We start from the raw sequence: 18,065 nt of genomic DNA on the forward strand, positions 1-18,065 counted from the left end.
AAAGAAACAAGTTGACTTTCCTCTACACAAACATCCACAAGCTATTTGAATATTGATTTAGCTTACATTTTTCATCTTCAAGAACATAAGCAGTCAAATATGCAGTGGCCAGTATAACGGAATTGTTCCTGATTCCTGACCCATAATCACCCTCCTCGTCTCTAATCCTGGCCTGTTATACCTGGATAAGAGGAGAAGGAGGGTAAAGTGGGTAGGAGGAAGCTTAAAAAAAGTGGCCATTTACTTATTAGGAGGGACTTTAAAGACAAATCTAAAGTCACATATAGGTTTTCTTTTTAAATAAATTTTCTTTAGAATTATTTTATTTAACTTTATTTATTTATTTAAGTTTGACCAGAGAGGGACAGAGAGAAAGAAGAGAAAGAGAAAGTGAGAAAGCAAGCCACCAGGTCGAGGACTTGGACCCCGGTCGGCCATGTAGGAGTCCAGTGCCCTTAACCACCATGCTACCTGCCAGCCCCTAGAGTCACAAATAGGTTTTGACTGGCCTTTTTTTTTTTCTTTTTTTTGGAGAGGTTTTTTGCTATAGGGAGCGTGCCAGACAGAGAGAGACAGAGAGACAGAAAGCGAGAAATCACCCCCCAGGGAGGATGACCATGCTGCAATCCCTTCTTCTCCATTCTCCTCTCGGGATCTTGGGCACGCACGCACACGCGCCCAGTGTGAGTTTAAGCCACCGGGTCTGGGACTCGAACCGTGGTTGACTATGTGGGAGTCCAGCGTCATAGCTATTACGCTAACTGCTGGTCCCAAGTTTTGACTGGCCTTTAAGGAGGACATTACTGAGCTGCACGAATAAGGGAACACTCCTCTACAGTGTCAGTCCAGTCCTTGCCATGCTGCCTTGTGTCCATTTAAGGATTTTGACAGGTCAATCCTGTTCCTCACAGCTTGTCATTGCCATGAATTCCTGAAACCTGTCAATAATTACCTCTGATTTTTTTTTTTTGGGGGGGGAGAGGTTTTCTCTATAGGGCGCGTGCCCTCGCCAGACAGACAGAGAGAGACATAGAAACAGAAAGCGAGAAATCACCCCCCAGGGAGGATGGTCACGCCGCAATCCCTTCTCCTCCATTCTCCTCTCGGGATTTTGGGCAAGCACACACATACGCCCGGCGTGTTTTAAGCCACCAGGTCCGGGACGCGAACCGCGGTTGACCACGTGGGAGTCCAGTGACATAGCCATTACACTAACTGCTGGTTCCCGTAATAATTACCTCTGAATCTAAGATCTTCCTATACAGAGGTAACTATAAACAGTATCAACTCTTAGTAACTAAGATTAGGCAGTGGAACTATTAGCTTTGGATGGACTCGATGCTTCATCAGGTTATTTCGTCATGCATTGTTGGGAATTTTACTTTAAGAATGAGTAAGATTCATAGTTATTGTGCTAATTAAAATAATTGGATTTGAACTGGTCCCATAAACTAGTGGTTGAGGGAGTCAGATCCACATGGCTAATTGAAGTTCAAATCCTGGCCCTAGCAGTTTGAAAAACTGAATTCACGTGCAGATGTGCCCCAAATCCCAACAGGATGAAGAAATGCATGAGAAGAGGCTGTGGGGGGACTACACACCATTTGGGGATGCTTTCCCCCTCTACTTCTTTCTTTCACTCTCTGTCTCTCTGTGTCGGATGCATGAACCCTCTGGCAGTTAAAAAAACTCAAATTAAAAAAAAACCTCAGATTAAAAAAAAATTGGACTTGCATAGTGAATTCTATCCCTTCCAAGGATTGAGATTCCTTTTCCAAATGAGTTCTTCTGGATCCCTCCAGAAGATAGATAAAGGGCATTATTTGGGGTCACATAGCTACTGGGATAAATCTGACACCAAAATTCAAGTCAATCTCCCGAATCTCACTCTAATGTCTGGCCCACAGTTCATGAATGAGCCTACCAGAAGCTCATAGAAACTATGCTGCTCTGCATTAACTTGTTTTGCAGGAAATGTTTAAAATAAGAACTAATTCAGTTTTGATTTTCTTTGACCTACTCAATCTCCATTTGGGTAATTAATCCAAATTAAAATACATAAGCACATTTCCCTCTTAAGTTCCAACAGCTGGGAATATCAGCCATCAGGTTGAGTTTCAGGAACTGCTTCCATTTTTCTCTCCGAATTCTTCATCGTGCTCCCAAACCTGATTTCCTCTGAGAGGCAGGGGGCAGGGGTATCCCTAACAGTGTTACTATGCCATGACCTACCCTTTGCTTCAGTCAGCCCAGATCATGGCACTTGCATGTCTCCATGGTGTGTAGAGGTAGGCTGTGGGACATGAACTCATGATTTTCCCATACAAGTACCATTGTCTTACCCCTGTGTCACTATCTGGTCCCAGAACCCATTTAAAACAACATAGGTTTGTGGTCTTGAAAGCCGAATGGAGATAGAGGAATAATAATGGAAGTATCAGTTATATTTGTGTATTTATCCATGCTATTGCTTGTAGCTGCAGGCTGTTCATTTCTGTATTGTAATACATTATAGCACTATACTACTGTTCTGTTGATGAGTATTTGTATGGCTTTACATTTTGTGCTTAATGATCAATCTCATATATGTCTTTCGGTGGACATAAAGCCTCATTTTTGTTAGATGTGCACCAGGAGTGCGACTACTGAATCAGAATATATGTGAATGCTTAGCCTTGTAGATATTGACAATTTTTTCCAAAGCAATTGTATCAATTTAGACTTCCACTCAGAGTACATATGTGGCAACTCTTAATATTGTTAATCTTTTGACTGTTATCCATTCATTCATTTTACAGATGGGCAAACCAACTGGAACTGGAAAGGTTAAATACTGTTCTAAAATAAGTGCTAAATCTGAAATCTAGACTTCCCACAACACCAGGCTATCAACTTTTAGATTATGGGTTCCAAACACTCAACAACACTCAAGAATCAGTTGTTTCAACAATACATGGAATGACTTTTCTGTAAGTTTAAGCTGGTAGCTATTTTGAGTTACCCCCCAAATGAATAAAATATCTGTACCCTAATAGGCAAATACATTAGTACTCACTCAACATCACATCTTTTTAAAAAAGAATTATTTTATTTATTATCATTGTTAGTATTTGTCTAATTTGACCAGAGAGAGACAGAAAGAGAGGGAAAGTAGGAAATCAAGCCTTCAGGTTCAGGACTTGAACTCCAGTTGGCCATGTGGGAGTCCAGAGCCTTATTCACCACACCACCTGCTGGCCCCCTAATATCACATCTTAGTGATGATAGTAATGGTAGTTGTGGTTGAGATCGTTTCCTTTGGGCAAACTTTATCTGTAAAGGGCCAGAGAGTAAATATTTTAGACTTTGTAGACTACATATTTATAATTTCCTTTACTCCTGGTATTATGATATCTGTTTTACAGTTTGTTTTGGTTATCATTACTACATAACAGGTAACACCAAAATTTAACAGCTTAAAAGCAATCATTTATCAGGGGCTAGCAAGTGGCATGGTGGTTAAGGCTCTGGACTCCAACATCTTTGACCATGGTTCGAATCCCAGACCTGGTGACTTAAAAATCATATTGAGTGCATGTGTGTGCATGCCCAAAATGGCAGGAGGAGAGTGGAGGAGAAGAGATTGTGGCACAGCCATCACCTCTGAGAGGGTGATTTCTCACTTTTGCTCTCACTGTCTCTCCACCGAGTGCACTTGCCCTATGACAAAAACCTAAAAAGATAAAAATATCATTTATATTCTGGAAATGTTCAATGGCTAAGTTCTTATTTGGAGTCTCTCATGATATTGAGGTCAGAAGTCAGCTGAGACAGCAGTCATCTAAAAGCTAGACTGGAATGGAAATTCAAGAGGGCTCACATCACTGGAAGTTGCTGATTGTTGGATTAAAACTCAGCTGGAACTGTCAATCAGAGACCATAGACATGGCCTTTCTATTAATAGAATGGTGGTCTCAGAGTAGGCAGAATTGTCACATGATGACTGCTTTACCCATAGTGAGCATTCTGAAGGGACCAGGCAGACACACTTTTTTGTGTTTTATGACCTAGCCTCAGAAGTCATGCAAAGCGATTTACACTGTACTGTATTGATCAAAGCAGTCACAGGTCCTCCCAGATTCAAGACGAAGAGACATAGTCTACATCTATCAATGGGGAGAATGAAAAAGTCACATATGAAATGTGAGATAATGGGCCAGCAGGTGGCATGGTAGTTTAGGCGTTATACACTACCACATAGCCAAACAGGGTTTGAGTCCCAGGCCTGGTGGCTTGCTTTCTCACTTTCCCTCTCTCAATCTGTGTCTCTCTCTGGTCAAATTAAAATAAATGAATGAATAAATAAAAATAAATAAATTCTTTTTAAAAAGAAATGGAATATATCGTCTTTGGTAATTAAAGATGATATATTGGGAGAAGAAATGGATGCAATCTGTGTATAGATATTCACATTGTTAATAATAAAAGTATGAAACTTTTCTAATGTTAACCAGTGGGAATTGATTAAATTTTAATAAATCTAAAGAGTAGAATAATAGGGGCCAGCAGTGGCATAGTGGTTGAGCTGGGCTTCCCACATGACCAACCATGGTTCAGGTCCCAGTCCTGGTGCCTGCTTTCTTTCTTTTCCTTTCTCTCTCTCTATCTCTCTCTGGTGAGCATGTGTGCCCTGTAGCAAAATTTTTAAATATAATAATAATAATAAATAAAATAAATAATTCTAAAAAAAGTAGAATGAGAGGCAACCTTATAAAATGTATAAGGTAGTTCTATGCATACTGGCATGAGAATACAGTAAAGATATACTCTTAAGTAGAGGAACCTAGTACTAGAAGAGTGCATACAGCATACAGCTTCATTCTGGACATTATACGTGTTCATGTTTCTCTGAAATTCTTAGTTAACAACATAGTAAACATTTAGTTACATGAATTAACAAACCTTCAAATTTTCATAACTTTTGATTCATCAATTCAATTTCTTACGAAAAATCCAAAAAAACTGAAGAGACAGGTATTCGACACAAATATAAATACCAAGGCATCTATCATAGAGAAAAAATTATATGATCTTAATTCCATCTGTGTATAGGAAATCTGTATGATACTTTGAAATCATCAAAATTAGGCCAGATTTTTAAAACAGATTTACTGAGATATAATTCTCATACCATATAATTTACCCATTTAGAGCACATAATGCACAGTTGTACAACCATCACCACAATCAATCTTAGAACATTCCCATCACCACAAAAATTCTCCCAACAATCAGCATTTACTACCATTTCTCTTCAATTTCCTCCTTATCCCACCCTAGGCAACCATTAATCTACTTTTGTTTCTATGGATATACCTACATTTCATATCCATGGAATCATACAACATACACTTATTGTGACTGCCTTCTTTCACTTGGCACAATTTTTTCAAGGTTCATCCATGTTCTAGCATGTATCAGCACTTTATTCCACTTTTATTGTCAAATAATATTCCATAATGTGGACAAAACATATCTTATTTATCTGTTCATAAAGTGATGAACATTTAGGATAGTTCCAGTTTCTACCTGTTCTCTCTTTTTTATTAAGAGAGATTTTTGCTATAGAGCTCATACACTCACGGAGAGACAGAGAGACAGAAAGTGAGAAATAACCCCCCAGGGGGATGGCCACACTGCAATCCCTTCTCTTCAATTCTCCTCTCAGGATTCTAGGCATGTACATATACACACAATGAGTTTAAAGTCACTGGATCAAGGACTCGAATCACAATCAGTCACAAGGGAATTCAGCAGCACCTTAACCACTATACCACTTGCTGGCCCTTCCAGTTTCTTCCAATTCCCTTTTTTTTTTTTTTTTGGAGAGAGATTTTTGCTATCAGGTGTGTGTGCTTGCCAGAGAGATAGAGAGACAGGAAGCAAGGAATCAACCTCCTGGGGGGATGGCCACACTTTAATTCCTTCTCCTCCAGTCACCTTTTGGGATTTTGGGCATGCATGCACATGTGCACATGTGCCCAGAGTGAATTTTTTTTGGAAAGGTTTTTGGTATAGGGTGTGTGCACTCGCCAGAAAGACAGAAAACAAGAAATCACCCCCCCCCAGGGGGGAATGGCCACACTGCAATCTCTTCTGCTCCATTCTCCTCAAGGGATCTTGGGCATGCACGCACATGCACCCAGCATGAGTTTAAGCCACCAGGTCCAGGACTTGAACCGCGGTTGACTACATGGAAGTCCAGCAACATAGCCATTACACCAACTGCTGGTCCCCCACCCCTAGCATGGGTTTTAAACCACTGAGTCTGGAACTCAAACTGCAGTTGACTAAGTGGGAGTCCAGTGATGTAACCATTATGGCATCTGCTGGTCCCCCAGTGTCTGCCTATTCTAAGTAATACTCTCAGAAACATGTTCATTCAAATTTTTGTTTGTACATATTCTTCAATTTCCCTTGTGAATATACCCAAGAGTGAAATTGGTGAGTCTTATGATAACTCCATGTTTAACATTTTGAGAAATAACCAAACTGTTTTCCACATCAGTACATTTGACACTCTCACATGCACTATGTGATGGTTCCAAATTCTCTACATCTTGGCCAATACCTGTTATTATCTCTCTTTTTGTTTATATGTTGGTATGAAGTGGTATCTCGCTGTGGATTTGATTTGCCTTTTCCTCATAACTAAAGATGTTGAATACCTTTTCATGTGTCTATTGGTTATTTGACTATTTTATTTCGAGAAGTATCTATCCAAATACTTTGTCCATTTTAGAATTGACTCATCTTTTTATTATTTAGTTGTAACAGTTTTTTAATATATATCATAGATATAGGTCCATTATCAGATATGTTGCTGGCAAAAATTTTCTCCCACTTGGTTGGTTATGTTTTCACTGTCTTAATGATGTCCTTTGAATCACAGAAGTTTTGCATTTTGATCAAGTTCCAGTCATCTATATTTATTTTGTTGATTGAACTTTTGGTTGTCATATCTAAAACAAACAAATAACAACAATGAAAAAACAATAACAACACTGGTTAGTCCCCAAATCCAAAATCATGAATAATTACACCTGTGTGTGTCTAAGAGCTTAATATTGGGACTGTCAGGAAACGGTGCATTTTTGCAAAGAAAAATATCTTGTGATTTTCCCAACAACCTAACAGTTTAAATTCTTACATTTAGAACTTTAATCTATTTTGAGTTAAGTTTTGAATATGGTGTGAAGATCCAAATTCATTTTACTTACCTGAATATTCATTTGTCTCAGCACCATTTGTTGTAAAGACTATTTTTTCACCATTGAATTTTCTTAGCACACTGGTTGAAAATCAATTGAGTATAAATGTGAGAGTTTATTTATTGACTATCAATTGTAGTCCATTGATTTACATGTCCTTGTGTCAGTACCATACTGTCTTGATTTCTGTAGTTTTATAGTAAGTTTCAAAATCTGAACGTGTGAAGTCTCCAATGTGATTCTTTTCCCAAAATTATTTTGTCTATTCTGAATTCCCTGCATTTCCATATGAATTTGAGAATCTGTCAGTTTCTGAAAACAAACCAGCTGAGATTACATGAATCTGAATATCAATTTGGGAAATATTGTCCATCTTAATAATATTAAGTCTTGTGATCAATAAATATAGTATGTCTTTCCAATTTTTTTTTAGGTATTAACCTATTTTCTTTCAACAATGTTTTGTAGTTTTGGTGTACAAGTATTACATTTTTTATTACATTTGTTTATAAGTGTTTTATTCACTTTGATTATTTTAAAATTATTCTTTTTAAATTAAATTAAATTTTATTTTATTCATTGTCATTATTTTTTTTTAAGTTGACAAGAGCAAGACAGAGAGAGAGAGAGAGAGGAATGTGAGAAAGCAAGCTACCAGGTCTGGGACTCAAACTGCAGTCAGCCATGTGGGAGTCCAGTCACCTTAAACACCATGCCACCTGCCAACTCCCTAAATGGAATAATTTCTTACTTTTCTCTCTGAATTGTTCACTGCCAGCATATAGAAATACAATTAATTTTTGTACATTGATCTTGTGTTCTGCCACATTGCTGAACTCACTTATTAGTTCTCATAGTCCTTTGGTGAATCATTTGAGATTTTTCTATATATAAGATCATGTCATCTGCAAATAGAAATATTTTACTCTTTCCTTTTGATCTGGGTGGTTTTTATTTCATTTATCTTGCCTATTCTGAAAAGATTTCAATATGTCAGAAAATAAAGTTCTTAGTTTTTCCTCAAATATTTAAATAATTATACAAATAAAACGTATAACCTGCTTTTCACTACTGATCAGAAATGTATCATACACTAAAAACTTGTATACTTGAGTGTGTTAGTAGGCTCTCTGTTTTATCCCTCTTACTATTCTTATTCCTGTACTACACTGAGTTAGAATTCTAGTTTTAGGAGCCTGCAGATGGCATGGTGGTTGGAGGCGCTGGTCTCCCACATGGCCGACCCTGATTAAAGTCCCAGACCTGGTAGCTTGCTTTCTCACTTTCCCTCTTTCTTTCTCTGTCTCTCTCTGTTCAAATTCAATAATAATAATAATAAAGTTAAATAAAATACTTCTTTTAACAAAAAGAATTTTAGCTTTATTCATCATTATACTTCCTTGAAGTGTGAGTTCCCCCATCAGGGAAAAACAAAATATTGGGTCGTCAGAAAAGTCATGATGCATTTTTGCAGAGAAAAACACAGAAAAATACATCATGACTTTTCCAGTGACTCAACAGCACACCAGAAAAGGTAGCTGGCATAGTGCCTGGCATACAATGGCATTCTCTAGGAGACAACACTACATATTTGTGACTGTCCTTGGTGGCCAATAACTTCTACCAGTGCTACCATCCATTGTGATGATGAATAGTTAATAAATATTTTAATTGTGTATTAAGTGGACAGTACATAAGGATCATTTTTTTTTGTAAACAAAACACTGAAAGATAACCAGTGTAAACAGATGCACTAAGAAGATTATATAGCTATATCTATCACTTGAACACTTGTGGCATTCCATTCTACTATAAACTAAGCCAATGGGATCACTACTTTAGCCCCAGTACCAGCAAGGAATAAATGTTCAATAAATAATGGCTATGGGACTTTTTAAAACATAAAGCACTTTCAATATAAGATTATATTTTAGCGCTGTATCAATCATCTCTGTTGGTAAATATTAAAAGTAAAATTACTGGGACAAAAGATCTAATATTTAAACAATCTACAAAGTTGACTTTCAGAAAATTTTTACCAATATACTGAAGAACAGGGAAGCATATGTGTATACCCAATTCCTCAATAAATCTGTTACAAATTATCGTGTAATCAAATATATCAGTGTTTTCCCTAATTGTTCACCTCTTTGTTAAGTATTTAAAGATCTTCCACACCAAAAATTGTGTGTAGACACAGAGACTACACACAAATAGAAGCTACTTATTCAAAGAAGTCAGCCACCATCATTTGTGTTTAAGATTCAAAGGCAGGCAGGGAAATGGTGAAGCTTTATAGTGAAAAAAATGAGAAGACCTTATCAACACAAAATAATGACAAATATCTGAGATGATGGATATGGTCATTACTCTGATTTAATCATTTTATGTTGTATTCATATACCAAAAAATCACCCCATAAATAGATAGATAGACAGATAGATAGACAGATAGATAGATAGATAGATATACACCAATTTAAAAAAAAAAAAGCCTGAAAGACTTTAGGTATGCTCTGATTAGAGGTCATGGGCATGGCAAGATGGAGACAGGTCAACTAAAAGTGAGGCATCCGAAGTGATTGTTTAAGGGTACATATTTGGCTTTTTCTTGTCCATCACGGGGTAAAAAATAGGAAGACAGGCAAGCTGATCTAGTCCTGAAGATTGTTGCAGAGGCTATGGTTTGGCTTCATGGGCTGCAGGCTGCAAAGTTTGCAGGACACAGCTTCACTGTCTTAACTGTCTTACTTAACTGGACTGGTCATGTCCCCGGTACACTCAGTTTTTCAGTTAATACAAATTCATCTTTCTCCCTGCTTCAAATGTAATTTAATTGTTTATTTATTAGAAAATTTGTGTTTGTGTATATCAGGAAAAAGACAGTTTCATTTTGGGAAGAAACGTTTCCCTAATTTTTTTTTCCTAAAGTGCAATATTCTATTCTTCATACAATACTCAAGTTTATAACAGTAAGATTTCATGGTGAGGCTCTGAGCTTTCAACATAATTTAAAAGCAACATTATCAAGACTCCTCTCCCGGACCTTTGTGATTTTCTTTTCTTTTCTTTTTTTTTTTTTTTTTAATTCTTTCTTTCTTTGACAAAATTAATAAGAGGAGAAAAAAAAAACAAAAAACAGGACCCAAAGAGGTGAGGGGTTACCTGCTCAAGACAGGCAGTGGGTGCCAGGCAGACGCTGGCTGGTAGGCGGGGCGTGGGAGGGGGCGTGGAGCTCTGGCGCCGCGGTGTTCACGTGACTTTGGGGCGCAGATGTGGGGCACTAGTCTCGGTGCCTGTTCTCTCCTCTGCGGTCGCGTCCAGCAGCCTTCTGCTCCAGTCTTTTGGGTAATTGTTGTTCAAGTTTCTTTCAGGTCAGTGAGAGGGCCTTCCAGGCTGCTATGGGAACACTGGAATGGGGGAGGGGGAACGAGTACGGTAGGAGAAAGACTAGGGTGGGGTTCGGGACGCGGGAAGCTGGCTGGGCTGTAGATTGAGATGACGGTGGGAAAGGGTTAAGGATGGCTGAGGGTGGGCGAGCAGCCAGCGTTCTGAGAGTGGGGAAGGCAGGCACCCCCAAATATCCATTCTCGCTTTTAGGCACCCCCTCTTCTCTGTCCTCCATCCATTTTGAAGCGGGAGAGGGTGGGTTGGGGGAACGCCCCAGCAGTGAGACAGTGGAAATAAACCGCCTCTCTCATTCCATGTGTAGAGGAAAATGCTGACCGCGAGAGTGGGTAGGCGAGTTGCCTCCAGGGGAGAAGGACGCACAGATCCAAAATTAGCTTGGAAAGCATCCTAGTTTGGTGCCCTCCCAGGGCCTGAAAGAAATGGCGGATAGGGGGGTGGGTTGGGGGAACGCCCCAGCAGTGAGACAGTGGAAATAAACCGCCTCTCTCATTCCATGTGTAGAGGAAAATGCTGACCGCGAGAGTGGGTAGGCGAGTTGCCTCCAGGGGAGAAGGACGCACAGATCCAAAATTAGCTTGGAAAGCATCCTAGTTTGGTGCCCTCCCAGGGCCTGAAAGAAATGGCGGATAGGGGGCGGGAGAGACAGGAGTACGTGGGGCCCCAGTCCCTGGGAGTCCTCTGAGCGCGCAGCCTTGCCCTGTCCCCTGCCCCCTGTCCGTCTGCAGGTCTGCGCGCCTGTGGGTCCCAGCACTCTGCAGGGCCTGAAAAGGAGCAGCGACCTGTCCAGAATCCCTGCAGGTCAGTGAGAGGGAGGGAGGCACTGACAGGGACCCAGGAGGGACCCAGAAGGGCTGGCAGTGTGGAGGGCACGACCCGGATAGAACTGGGACCCCACGGCCCACCCCACCTCACACACATGCACACACACAATACACAGAGTTTGCCATGCTGACCAGGTGTAGAGAAGGTGGCAGGGCCTGCCAGGGAATGATTGACTCCATGGGTGGGAGGACTGGGGTGGGGGAGAAGGGATGGGAAGAAGGCACACCTGGAAGGTCCCGCCTGGTTAGGGTAACTCAGCCAGGTTAGGGTAACTCTTAGGGGAAGATGCGAGGACTGTCCTGATCTCCATTCCACCCCAAGCTCTCAAACTCCATGTCTACTCTGTCTCCTCTTCTCCTACCCCACTCTCCAGGACAAGAGAAGGAGGTGAAATCTCAACATGGCAAAAAACTGCAATAGAAATGAAGGAATGCCTTTGAATCAAGGAGAGTTGGAAAATGAAGAACAGCCACAAGGTGAGGGAAAGCCAGAAGCAGTTTGTACTCCAGAAGACAAGGAAAAGTTAGAAAATGATGTAAAGACACAGAACAGGGGAAATAGAGAAAATGTGGAAATGCTGAAGGATAAGGGAAAGCCAGAGAGTGAGGGAAAGGCAGAAGAAAAGCCAGAGAAAGAGGGAAATCCAGAAAGTGAGGGAAAGTCAAAGAGCGAGGGAAAGCCAGAGAGTGAAACAAGAGCTGCTGTGAAGCGTCCAGCTGAGGATGATGTACCCAGGAAAGCCAAAAGAAAAACCAACAAGGGGCTGGCTCAGTACCTCAAGGAGTATAAAGAGGCTGGACCTGATAAGAATTTCAGCAATGAGGACATGATAAGAGAATTTGACAATATGGCTAGGGTGGAGGATGACTCTAGAAAAAGCAGACAAAAATTAGGGGGGTTTTTGTGGATGCAAAGAAATTTACAGGACCCCTTTTACCCAAGGGGGCCAAGGGAATTCAGGGGTGGCTGCAGGGCCCCAAGAAGGGACACTGAAGACATCCCTTATGTGTAGTGGCCCTGGTAGGCATTTGCCAGGCCCTGCGCTTTAATCTTATGCTAATAGTTTGTTTTAGATATCCCTCCTGTTACCATCAGCCTTTTGACCCAGCTGCAACTCTCTATGTTTCAAGTAGCGAATTTTTCATCCATTGCACAAAAAATATGTTCATAGTGCATTGTAAAATTTAAAAAAAAATTGTAGAAACAAACATATGGCATTGGTCCATTTTTGTAAAGCTACAAAGATAATTTACTTAGCGATCCATGTATAGAAAATAACTGAAAGCTCTGTCCACTAAAAGATTAACAATAGCTATCTATGGGTAATCTTTCCTTACATTCTTTTTTGTTCATCTGTCATTTTCTCCTAAAAAGCGCAGAATACTTTTGTTATAAAAATACTGAAAGGTAAAATATAGGAAAGCAATACATAAGCGAAAGAATGGTCCAACAAGCTTATAAAGCTTGTCAGGACTAAAATGATAGAAGTCACATTACTTCTGGGACTTGAAACGGAAAGAATCACTACAGATCCATTGCTGTAAGGGACAGCTTTGTCATCTGTAAAGTAGAGATAAAATTTGTCTTCCAGAGCTGTGGAAAAGCTCAAATGAGGTGCTGAGTGTGTGCACTGTGTTGGACCGGCTCCTACCTACCCTTGCACTAATAAAACCAGTGCCCAACCAGACTCTTAGTGGAGAGCTGAGGAAAGTCTCACCTGGACCCAGAAGTAAGTCCAGACAGCTGAGAGGTGGGTGCCACCCTCCCTTGGGTAATGCCATGTTTGCTGGGCATTGTGCCTCTTTTCATGGATCAAGCACCCTCCTGATCATGCAGCACCTGCTGCAACTGGTGGGCTGAAGATCAGGACAGATTAAGACAACATTATATCCCAGCAGAAAGGGGAGAATTCCTCTCTACCTGCAATAGATTTACCCTTGCATTGTTTGGTAGTACCCAGTTGTCACTTGGGCCTCAAAACTTTATGAAGTTTTTACAAAAAAAACCATGCTTTTTATTGATTTTAGAATGCTTTTACATGTTGCTATCTCCACCAGATGTAGATACTGAAGACTGAGCCAGGAGAATATTTTGAGTGATCATGTGCTGTGCTGTTCTCATTTGCTAATCTGTCTGCTGACACTTTTTCTTAGAAATTGTCTCCCAGGAAATTCCCATGAGGCCCTGTCTGCATTGCCATCTCTACCTATGTTATTTTTCTCCCTGGCTCTTCCATTTGCTTATTTGTTTTTTTAAATAAAATTTTCTTTCAGAACAGTTGTAGATTTACTGAATTACTGCAAAAATACTAAAAAGATTCAGTATATGCCATATTCCTGTGAATAACATCTTAAATTAGTATGGTATGTTTTTCACAACAAACCAATATTAATTCTATTATTATTAACTAAAGTATATATTTTATTCAGATTTTCCCTAATGTCCTTTTTCTGTTCCAGAATCTCATCCAGGTTACCATATTAAATTTAGTTTTTATGTCTCCATGGGGCTCCTCTTGGCCATTAGTTTCTTAAACTCTTTGTTTTTGACAACCTAGACACTTTTGGGAAGTACTGGTTAAGAATTGTTTTACAATATCCCACAGGTTGGGTTTGCTGAATTTTTTTTCTTATGGTTATGCAGGCATTATATGCTTTGGAGAAGACCACAGAAGTAAAATGCCATTCTCATCACATGGTGTAAAGGGTACATATCAATATTAGTTATCATTGTTGATATTAACCTTGGTCACCTGGTTAAGGAAGTGTTTGTCAGGTTTCTCCACAGTAAAATTACTTTTGTTTCTCCCTTTTCATACTGAATTCTTTGTAATTAAGTCACTGTTGGCAGTGCACACCTAAAAAACTGGGCATTATGCTGTGTACAGAGAAGCCACAAAAATGATTTGTAATTCTTCTTTGCAGGATATTTGACTCTTCTTTCCATTTATTTACATATCCAATTCTTTATATGTCATTATGTACTCATGAATTTTTTTTTTACTTTGAATTATAGTAAAATACTACTTATATACTTGGTTCAAATTGTTCCTGTTTTGGCCATTGAGAACTCTTTCAATTGACTCCTGTATTAGTTTGACATACTCCCTTCGCTGTTTTGTTTTGTTTCGCTTTTTTAGTACTTACTTTCTGACACTACAAGATGCTCTAGCCTTATCTTGCATATTTCTTTTCCAAGTCTTAAGAATTAGCCATTTTCCCCAAGGGGCCCTGGTATGTTTATTGGGGAGTAGCATTTAAAAAACAAGATCTAGGTGCTAGGCATTCTCATTGCTATTGGAATGGCAATGCTTCTAGGCCTTCTGAGTTGATAATGTATATAATAATATATATAAAGAAAATATATATGGCAATATAATATTTTTACATGTAACCGTCTGTATCTATGTAAAGCTAACTGAGTTTGTACTGGTGTCACCAATTGTAGTTTATTAGCATATGATCACTCTAGCTTCCCCTTGCTTAACTGTAATCTTCCACTCCAACTGTGGAGAGCCTGTCTCTCACCAAACAACATCCTTTTTTTTTTTCATTTTCTTATAGTTACAAAGGCATTATATGCATTGGAGAAGACCACAAAAAGGGAACCAGCAGTTAGCGTAATGGCTATGTCGCTGGACTCCCACGTAGTCGACCGCAGTTCACGTCCTGGACCCGGTGGCTTAAAACTCACGCCGGGTGTGTGTGCGTGCGTGCCCAAGAGCCCGAGAGGAGAATGGAGGAGAAGGGATTGCGGCGTGACCATCCCCCCTGGGGGGTGATTTCTTGCTTTCTGTCTCTATGTCTCCCTCTGTCTGGCGAGCGCACGTGCCCTGTAGCAAAAACCTCTCCAAAAAAAAACAAAAAAAAAAACCAGAGACCACAAAAGTAAAAAACACATATAGTGGTTTTAAAATTGTTGACCTGTACCCCTGTGAGAAACGACTTTATCAACTACAGTAAAGTGTTTTGTACTGTTCCTTTTGTTGTTAGTGTTATAGACTCATTTCCAAATTTATCTCTGTCAACACCTTATTACCCCATCACTTTCAGTGAGGTTGTTTATAAATTTGTAATACATTTAGATTCTTTTGTCACGTTCTGCATTTTGGGAGTACAAATTTAAATGGTATTTTTAAATTTCAAATTCTAATTGTTCATTACTGGAATATAAGAAAGCAATTGACTTTTGCATATCAATGTTTTTAATATAATATAAACCTGGAGTTTGCAGCCAGGGGTTTGTCAGTTCTTTGGCATGTTCTATGTAGAAAATCAAGTCATATGTATAGAGACAGTTTATCTATGCCTTTTCAATCTATATATGTTTTCTTTTTTATTGTACTCGCTAGAACTTCCAGTATTATTTAATAGGAATGATAAAAAAAGGACATTTTTGCCCTGTTCATGATCTTAGAGTGAAAAACATCTATTTCTTCACCATTAAGTATCATATTAGAGCCAGCTTTGTCGCCTGGTATTTAAGGGAATAAGGTCTCACATGGTTTGAGTCCTAGACCTGAAGGCTTAAGAAACACACTGGGCACAAGTTCTTGCGTCCCTGAAATTCCACAGGAGGGGAAGATGACATCATAGCATGACAATTCCCCATGGAGGTTGCTTTCTCCCTCTTCCTCTTTCTGGAGAGGGCATGTGCCCTCAAGCCAAAAAAAAAAAAAAAAAAGATAAGACATTAGCTGTAGATTTTTTGGAGATGCTCTTCAAATTGAGAAACTTCCCCTCTTGTTTTTTGCTAAGTGCTTTTAAGGTTTTTTTATTATTATTTATTTAATTTTATTTATTCATTCATTTATTCCAATTTGACCAGATAGACACAGAGAGCGAGAGGGAAAATGAGAAAGCAAGCTACCAGGTCCAAGACTCGAACCATGGTTGGTCATATGGGAGTGTATAGTGCCTTAACCATCACACCACCTGCTGGCCCCTGTTGAGTGCTTTTATCATGAAACTAACTCTAGTTTGTTAATTCTGTCAAATGATTTTTTTCTGTACCAAGTGATATAATCAAATTATTTTTCTCTTAGTCTAAGGTGACTGATTATATTGATTGATTTTCTTTTTTTAAAAAAAACTATGGCACATATACTCTATGGAATACTATTCAGCCATAAACACACACACACACACAGAACAAAACCCTGGCTTTTGACAGAAAGTGGAAGAATATGGAAGATCTACTGCTGAGTGAAGCAAGCCAGGCTATGAAGGAGAGACATTGTATGTCCCCACTTAATATATACTGAATGTCTGCACTCTATGACTGAAACTAATTGACTAAAGGTTACAGAAACACAGTAAATGGATGTAAATACAAGATATAATGTGTGTGAAAGAATAGAGTCTGAAGAAGGACATTTAGAAGAAAAATAGGCAAAGCATTAATGGGACAAAGAAATGTGGTATTATCTGTTGAAGATACTTTTACAGTTTTATCAACTGGACTAGGAAGAAATGTTCACATGTTGAAATATTCAGTTTGTAAGCTAAATAATGTGATTGAATGTAAAATAGAAAACGAAATAAAAAAAGTTATAAAAAAGAATGATTTTATTTAACTTTATTTGTTTATTTTAATTTGACCAGAGAAAAACAGCGAGAGAGAGCAAGAGAGAGAGAAAAAGAAAGCCACCAGGTCCAGGACTGAAAGCACAGTCAGCCATGTGGGAGTCCAGAGGTTTTAACTACCATGCTACCTGCCAGCCCTTACTGATTTTCAAATGTTGAACTATGCAAAAGATTGCAAAATTTTTATACATTGTTGGATTTTATTAACTGATGTTTTGTTGAGACACTGGTCTGAAGTTTTCCTTTCTTGTGATATTTTTATCTGCTTTTGGAATTAGGGTAATGCTGGTCTCACGGAATGGGTCTGGTAGTATTCGCTCTGCTTCTGTTTTATGGACAAGATTGTGGAGAATTTGTATTATTTTTTCCTTAAGAATTTGGTAGTATTCACTGATGAAAACCTATGGTCTTGGCAGTTTCTATCTTTGAAAGGTTAAAAATTTTTAATTAATTGTTTAAAGGTTTATTATTTATTTTTTTCCATAAGATAAAGAAACAATCATACCTGACAGTGTTTTCTCATGCTGTGATCCAACCCCAGTCTCAGCCAACAAAGATAACAGGCACGTGTGCACATCGTTCATGCCCAGGAGGTCCCAGGATGCCAACTCAGAATCTTTCCACGTAGGTCTGGTTGCTTTAACACTCTGCTACTACCTAGCACTATCTTTGGTAGGTTATTAACTCTTGAATCATTTTATTTAATAGATACAAAGCTAGTCAGGTTTTAATTTTTCCTTGTGTGAGTTTTGGTAGTTTGTGTCTTTCAAGGAATTAATCCATTTCTTCTATGCTAACAAATTTCAAGTATTCCTTCATTTTCTTCTTTTTAAAATAATTATTTATTAATTTTATTGTTGTTATTATTATTTTCTTAACTTGATCAAAGAGAGACAGAGAGAGGGAAAGTGAAAAAGCAAGATCCAGGATCTAGGAGGAAGAACAGGGCAGTCAACAGGAAGAGAATGACACATATAGGCAATGGAACAGGGCAGTCA

General features: G+C 38.9%; 1 protein-coding gene and 1 pseudogene across 4 annotated transcripts; both read left to right on the forward strand.

Annotated features, from left to right (window-relative positions):
• The first annotated feature begins 10,489 nt into the window (after positions 1-10,489).
• On the forward strand, positions 10,490-13,733 carry TCEAL4 (transcription elongation factor A like 4). 4 transcript variants are annotated; one of them, XM_006163553.3, is made up of 3 exons: positions 10,490-10,623; positions 11,386-11,458; positions 11,856-13,733. In XM_006163553.3, the coding sequence occupies exon 3, from the start codon at positions 11,883-11,885 to the stop codon at positions 12,492-12,494; it is 612 nt and encodes a 203-aa protein (XP_006163615.1). In that variant the 5' UTR covers positions 10,490-10,623; positions 11,386-11,458; positions 11,856-11,882; the 3' UTR covers positions 12,495-13,733. The 4 variants fall into 4 exon arrangements, with proteins under 4 accessions (XP_006163615.1, XP_006163616.1, XP_014437640.1 ...); XM_027766336.1 differs by having other exon boundaries at positions 10,583-10,597; XM_006163554.3 differs by lacking the exon at positions 11,386-11,458.
• Positions 12,801-18,065, forward strand: part of LOC102493501 (serine/arginine-rich splicing factor 3 pseudogene) — a 9,571-nt pseudogene continuing 4,306 nt past the window's right edge.

Source organism: Tupaia chinensis, unplaced genomic scaffold (genome assembly GCF_000334495.1).
Source record: "Tupaia chinensis unplaced genomic scaffold, TupChi_1.0 Scaffold142619_1, whole genome shotgun sequence".
Taxonomy (NCBI): domain Eukaryota; kingdom Metazoa; phylum Chordata; class Mammalia; order Scandentia; family Tupaiidae; genus Tupaia; species Tupaia belangeri.